Genomic DNA, 7,483 nt, shown 5'->3' on the forward strand with positions numbered 1-7,483 from the left:
ACTTCCCCATGCACAGGGAAATCACACCTGGGGAACACCCAGCAATTCTGTTATCAATTCACATTAGTCCAGTAGCTAGCTACTATCTAGTGTCTTATCTAGGATCAAGGCCTTGCCCTGACTGTGTTAATAACTGGAAAGAACAGATCAGAGGCTTTATTTGTTCTGAGGTCTTTATTAGGAAAAATAAATGATTTCTTTTCACACAGACAACATAGAAGTCCCCGCATAAACAAGAATATTGGTTTAAATTTTACAGTGGTTGGTTCAAACAAGTGGCCCTTGAGCCACTTCAGTGGCTCCAGTAAGAGGAGTGACCTGCAGAAGAGCATTCCTGCTTTGGGTTGGGTACAGCTCCTCAATCACTAGTTCCACTTTGTGGGAACACCCTTCTACCACAGTAAATGTGAAAATAGAATAAATGACTTTTCAATAGTCTTTCCTCAGTGGCGACTTAACATTTATAGAAAAGCAAATGACAAGCTGAGAGTATTGCAGGATATTGCTGCCCTAGTGCTTCTAAATATTAGAAGCAAATGCCTATGCTGCAAGTTCATAAAATTAGAAGTAAAACAAAACCATGTCAGCCATATGAATTTCATTGCAAATCACCAAATCCACCTTAAAATGGTGGTTAATTAAATATCTTCTTAAAACAGTGAATAAAACCCAGTCAAAGACTAGAAAATATTACCACTAATTTTCAAAGGTGCAGAGTGTCAGGAGCTCTGAAAATCAATGTGTAGCAACATTGAACCACAAGTTCTATTAGAACCAAATATTTAATGCCTATTACTATATTTTCTATAATCTGGACTAATGCAGGAATGAAGAGAAGAGGTAGAATTAGGGCATTATCCCATGTCGTTGGCTGCAGTGCATACCCTCCTCCTTCACAGTCCTTTCCATGCGAGAAAGACAAAATGACCCTTTTCTTTTACAATTATTTTGCTCAGTGTAAGGTCATGGGATCATTTTGAATATTTAAGTGGTTTAGCAGAACCAGACACACTGGCAAAGTTACATGCAGAAAAGTTAAATGCACAGCTAAAGAGATGGATAGACTTGAGAGGAGAGTGCACCGCTTGGCTGAGCTTGGAGAGCTCCTGATGAGACTGACCTTGTTCCCCATAGCTGCACTCGGGAGAAATTTCACTCATTACATGCTTCCCAAAAGCACAATTTCTCAAAAGAGTGCAGCTTTGGGGAGCTTTGGTGCTAGGAATAAAACAGCAGAATCATATAACAGCACAAAAATACTGAACAATAAATAATAGTTTAAAAGTTCATCTCTCTTCAAAACATTTGTAAACATAAACACTTATATATTAGAGGTAATAAATATTAAATTCTCTTCACAAAATAATAACTTTAAATACAATATTAAACCTTAACAGGTTATTGACTTGTAATTTTTAACCTGTCTCAAATGCTCTTAGAGCGTCATATTATTTCCGAAAGACAGTGCGATTTTGTGTGAAAGATGCAGACCCGTGTACAGTTTCACTTCCTTCCCTTCATCATCAAGTATTCTTCAATGTAGTTGATGAAAATGTCGAATTCCCCCATTGCCTTGTAGATGCCATTCTCATTCATCTGTCAAGTGAAAGTTAATAGATTAGTTTTTAACTCGTTAACAAGTGTACGGTTAGGCTGGTAGATAATAATTCTACAGTTCACCAAGAATTATTAAGGAATGCATTTGACACAGTTACAGTTTTAGTTCGAGTTTGTAGGTAATGATATGTGTCATGCCGAGTGGCTAGAAACAGCCTCGTTCGACTGTAATCTCCGCGTCGCCGGGAGCTTGCGGGGAGCACGTGAGTTGATGGCTTTTGACATTGATCTTTCTGTGAACGAGGCGTCTGAGCTGATTCATTTGGAGATATCGGGCATGGGCTGCGTTTCTGTTCTGCAGCACGAGTACTCGCAATGACTAGTTCACTGATGGATTACTGATGTTTCTGTTTTGAAATCTCTACAGGCAGATTATTTGTGGAAAATCGTCTTAAAGTGAGTGCAAAATCACTCAGTGAATAAGTACAATTTGGACAGAATATGTGCCTTTTTCTGCATTGCATCCCACACTGTAGCATGTTATATATCAAGTTTTAGAAATAATTTAAAACTCATCTGTTGTGTCCTTGTGTAGACTTTGCAGCGTATTTGCTGTGATTCCCTGCCAGCAACTTAAGGAGTTTAGCTGGTGTTTTTCAGGGAGCACCGTGGGAAGCGCGGTTATCTCCTTTATTCCTTTATACTTTCTCCAATCCTGGAGCTCATAGTTTTCCTCTCCCTCTACCCATCCAGCTGCACATCCAGCTGCTGCTTGGGGCATCACTGGCTACACTGCGGTTTATGTATTATGTATTTTTATATAATTGAAGCCCCTGACTGTCTAGCGTCGCGGCTCCCTCCCAAGCGGAGCCGCCACGTCCCGGGCGGACACCCACCTTCTCGAAGGTCTCCCTGATGCGCTTCAGCGTCTTGCTGTGCTTCTCGCACGTGAAGAACCGGTGCTGTGGGGGGACGAGGCAGAGCGTGAACCCAGCCGCCTTCCTCCCGTCTGCTGACAACCCTTCCTCCTCCCGCCCTCGCCCCTTCGGCCTCCCGCTTCCCCTTCCTCCTCGTTCACGGGGTCACGGTGCTGCAGACGACCGTGATGTGGCGGCGCGGCCATGGCGGTCGACGCCACCCCGGCCTCAGGGACGCGTGCGAGCGCCCGTGCCACCGCCTGTCCCCCGGCCCCTACTCACACAGCGCTTCATGGTGGCCTTGAGGTTCATCAGCACGTTGCCCAGGCGGCTCACGCTCTCCTGGTGGCGCGCGCTGGCCTGGCTGGCGCTCGGTAGGACTTGTTCCATGTAGAACCTCATGGCCTCCGACACGGCCTGGCAGCCAAAGGTGCCCTGAGGAGGCAGAGGGACCCACGTTGGTGCCAGCCACAAGTGGCGGGGAAAGTGTCCAGAGGCCGGTTGTCACCGGGCTTTGGTGGCCGGAGCACACAGGCGCTTATAAGTGTGACTTGAGCCCTGTCCCCATGGGGCAGGAGCCTCGGTTTAGTCTGGTTCCCTTCTTAAGGGATGAAGAAGGGCAGGGGATTTGGATGAGAATTATATTGTGGGCATAAGGTGAAGTTCTTACCTTAAACTCATTGAGCAAGTCGGAGCTGAGCAGCTGGATGCCAAGTTCGTTGTCCTTTGATTGCTGTGGAAAAAGGGTGCAATGGAGAAGCTTTCCTTGGGCAGTGCCCTCGCCTCACCGCAGGCTCGCGTGGCTTGGCTGCGCGTGTGCCCTCCATGCAGGAAAGCGCTTGCTCATATTTGTGTGTATAACGCTAATTCTAGGTACAGGAATCTCAATTTTTTGGCCCATAACGTGGCAGTGCAAATATCCTGGGGCCCCAAGACAGCAAGGTCATGAAATCCCAACCTTCAGCAGGGCTTATTGCCTTTCTGGTGGGCTTGAGCCTCCGCTCCCACGCTGCAGGCTGTAGTCAGCGTCAGGCTGACGTAACGGGGCTGCCTGTGCACCCCGTCACGCTCTGGGTGTGTCTCCTTTCTAGGTGTTCCTCCTTGGAGAGCCCCTCTTGCACTGCTAGCCCCGGAGGACCAGGAGCTCGACCCCCACCCAAGGTAGCACCCCGGGGACCAGGACACTTAACAGAGCATTTCCAAGAGGTTATAAATGTTCATCCCTAGCGTCAACTCGGGGATTTACAGCAAGCTTTAAACCCAGGTCTTAAATCCACGCTGGTTTGGTAATAAATACAAGCCACACCATTACTCTGGGACTTCATCTGGAGCATTATCCATTTATCTGCTGCCAGGAGCTACCGACAACAGCAAAAATAGCAATAGAAATATGAGCAAACATCTTTGCCGTGACAAATGCTGTGGATATCTTGTCGTGATTGCTTCCTCAGCAACCAGAGGCTCCCTTCAGCAAAGCCTTGAACTTTTACAGGCATCAAGCCAAGTTCTGGTTATTGCAGACTTCCCCAAGCACTTTGTCCAGGCTACTTTGGTAGTAAACTCGATATACAAAAAAAGTCTTTAGGAAAAGATTTCCCTTTTCATCTGCTATTGATTTCAGTGAGGCTGTGCCAAATTGCCCTGAAGATGATTGTATTTCCTTCCTATTTGTTCAATGAATAAGTTGCTCTGCAACGATAAGGGGGAAGTCTGGATAGTAGGATGTGCTAAAATTCATTGTGAAAGCTCTCGGCTTCTCTGTAAGCAGAACTAGGAAGAACAGCCTTGCCTGCTGTCTCCCGGCGGGCAGTGAAACTGAGCTGCTTCTCTTGCTCCCACCTGCAAGCCTGTAACACCAACCCAATCACTTCTGTCCAGAGGGAGCTAGCTATCCACACCACCGAGCTTTGCAAGAAGAAAAAAACAAATAGAAGCAAGGAGGAGAGACTAGAGCTGTCTTACTTACAAAATAGTCCTTAATTTCCCCAAACTTGATCCTCAGGTCTCTGAGATAGGCGGGCAGGAGTTCAGAGAAGTGAGTGCAGCTGGGCTCGGCGTGCAAGCAGCGGGCAGCCAGGAGCAGGAGGACAAGAGCGGTGCAGGGCTGCATGCTGCAAGCGGTGCCTCTCCTCTTGGTGCCCTTCTCCGTGCAGCTTCTCAGGAGGTAAAACACAGATCTGCAGCCTTCACCTTCATGGAGCCCCTCATTTATACTCTCAAAACATCTCTCAATTTCCTCTCCCCATTTCCTGAGGAGTAATATTGGGGTTTTAAGTCATTCATTAAACCCAAATGTCACTTGGGTTTCCCGTCAACTTGGGTTTCCTGTTCCCTTGACCCCCCTCCTCTCCTCACACCCCATCGAAGATTTTATGCTTAGACTCTGCATTTTTTTTTTCATTGCTTGCTTCTTGTAAATTTGAATGTGGCTAAAGAAGAAAGCTGAATGCAAACAAAAAAGGTGCTGTGTGAGTTTACTTCTGCATCCTCATGCTTATCTTTATTTTTAGATGAATGCCCTATTGTTAGGGGAAAAAAGTGGTTCTGTTTTTAAATCTCTGTAGCATATCTATACTTAAGGTTCCCAACACTATGCCTAATTCAATTTATTGCTTTTAATGAACTGGTGCAAACACCTTGCCTCCTCCTTTGGCATTCTAATGATATCCTATAAATCTTAAATCTTTATTATTATTATTACTGTTATTATTATTATTTTCCGTTAATGCTTTTGACTGGCATGAAAGGAGCACCTTCCAAGCTCTTGCTGGGTGCTGTTTTTAATTTTGCACTTCAAATTTGTGAGGAGAAATGTTTACATCGGTACCCTAAGAGCTTTTAGGAAACAGGGAAAACAAGTGGGAACCAAAAGATGGTGCAATCCTTAACAAGAAAAATGATGGTGGCCTCTTTTTCCTCAGGGCTCTTGCAGTACCGTGGGCAGCTGAAGAGCCGTTTTGCTGCAGCTGGCACCGAGCAGAGCGCGGGCTCAGCTCCCACGAGGACCTGCGTGTGGTAACGCCAAAGGGCTTCTCTTATTCACACCATTCACATATTAAAGCGTTTTCGTTTTCCTGTAAATGGACCATCTTGCATTAACCCCACGAGCTTGGGTGTGTTGTGTGAAATGAGAGTTATTGTTCCAGCTCTGATAAAAATGACTTGCTGGCGCTGAAGATAATTCCTTTGTCTGTCTCCTTTTCCGTTTTTTATTATAGTGCATGTGTGCTCTCTCTTGCCCTCTCTTTCTTTCTATAGATATCTATGCATGTGCATATTCCCGTTTCCTTGTGATAAAACTTTTGATTATAAAATTCACTATCCAAGAAAGAGAAAGTGGAGATCAATTTACCTTTTTGTGAAATGAGAGGATTTCTTTGAAAAGCCCTGTATGACTTTAAAATAGCTTGGTCTTTCCAGACTTCAGATTTATTGCTTTGGACACAAGTCGCTTCACTTCTTGTCTTCTTTGTTGCCCTGAACCTCTGTGAATTTGTGAATTTGAATTTGCAAGTCCCTGTGAAGGACCTTGTTGCAAAATAGTCCTTGCGTGTGTTTTGTATACGTATGTATTTAGGAGCAAGAAGATGAAAGTTCTGTGCGTATTCATGAACGAGTGCAAAGGGATCAAACTTATGTAACGCGGGGGCCCCGAAGTCACTATTTTTGTGTGTGTTTTGGTTTGGCGTCTTTTGTTGTCAATGGGTTTTTTGAAGGAGAAGGAATCTTGTAGTGAATCACTGCGGGGACACTAGAAGTTTATCTGAATCACCGTGTGTCATTAGTTATCCCTTTTTCTCCCCGGCTCTAGTGCATCAGTGTGGTTTTTTTCTTGACTACCAGCCAGAAGTTATGGGGAAGGAGAAGCGGAGGCAGCATGAGATGGCTCGGTCAAAAGCAGTAATGAACTTCCACTGAGAAGATCCTGCCTTTCTCTGATTCCAGCCTTCGCTCCAATCCTGAGAGGTTTTTGTCTATTTTGGATTAATCTGAACCTGCTCAAGCTTCACTGCTGAGAGTGTCCTCTGAAGGCTGCCTTGGTTTAACACTCAGATCTAAAATTATGCAAAAAAGCCTAAGTGGGTGCGATTTCCTCCTGTAGGCAATGCCTCTAACCCCTCTGCAGCCGAGCTAACTCGGTGCTTCGATTCTCTAAGGCTGCCTGCCAGCAGCTTGCACGTTGTGAGGAATTAAGCCCATTCAGTTTGGTGTCTTGGAAGGACGTGCATGGTTGAGGTGCTGACAGCCTTTGGGGGAAGGTGGCTCTGCAAAAGGTCTTTGAGTAGAGGGGACCCGGATTTTGCAACAGGGACCTCGGATGGGGTCTCGGTCCTTCCTTTGACCAGAGGAAACCTCTGGCCATGGCAGGGCTCCCTCCTCCTCGCAGGAGCCAGGGCAGCTGCAAGGAGCCCTGGGCACACGCAGGGCCTTGGGGAGGCACCGAGGTAGCTCAGAGCCCTTCCGGGTCTTGTGCAATTCCCTCCTCCCTGTTTTGGAACTTGCTTTGTTTTTCTGGTGCAAAAGAGCGTAAGCCACATGTGTCCATTCCATAAAGGAAACTCTGCTCTGCGCACTGATAAGGCTCCTCTGTTTACCTGTGTTTCCTTTGCCGTGTCAGAGATCTCGAGGGTGCAGTTTCGCTCTGACTCACCCTTGCTTAGCGCTGTGGAAATACGTTCACTCTGCAGTACTACGACGTGGCTGCATGAATGAATAAAGCACCTTTTCCTAAAGAGTGTCCGGGGCCGTGGGTGTATTTCTAAACCTTTAGGAAACAGCTGTCATGGTTGCCAAGAAGATATTTCAGGAAGGAAAGAAATGTTGCCCAAAAGTCCTCTTGTGCACTTTTACCCATGTCCCCCAGGCTTCCCAGAGCTGCTCAGCTCCGAAGAGCCGGTCGGGAAAACGGGGACTCTGCCTCCCTGCAGCCGAGGCAGCGGCTCCGGCAGGGGCTTTTCCCCTGGATGGAGCCTGCGGTTGTGCCCTGTCCTACACGGAGCTGTCCCGGC

General features: G+C 46.5%; 1 protein-coding gene across 1 annotated transcript; it reads right to left on the reverse strand.

Annotated features, from left to right (window-relative positions):
- Positions 1 to 1,450: 1,450 nt before the first annotated feature.
- IL10 (interleukin 10) lies at positions 1,451 to 4,584 on the reverse strand. The gene is made up of 5 exons (XM_010220319.2): positions 4,441 to 4,584; positions 3,145 to 3,207; positions 2,757 to 2,909; positions 2,454 to 2,519; positions 1,451 to 1,596 (listed from the first exon to the last, which is right to left on the reverse strand). Exons 1-5 carry the CDS (start codon positions 4,582 to 4,584, stop codon positions 1,504 to 1,506), a joined length of 519 nt encoding a protein of 172 aa, XP_010218621.1. The 3' UTR covers positions 1,451 to 1,503.
- Positions 4,585 to 7,483: the final 2,899 nt, after the last annotated feature.

Source organism: Tinamus guttatus, unplaced genomic scaffold (assembly GCF_059628265.1).
Source record: "Tinamus guttatus ecotype Peru unplaced genomic scaffold, ASM5962826v1 Tinamus_guttatus_pri_ptg000259l, whole genome shotgun sequence".
In the NCBI taxonomy this organism is placed as follows: domain Eukaryota; kingdom Metazoa; phylum Chordata; class Aves; order Tinamiformes; family Tinamidae; genus Tinamus; species Tinamus guttatus.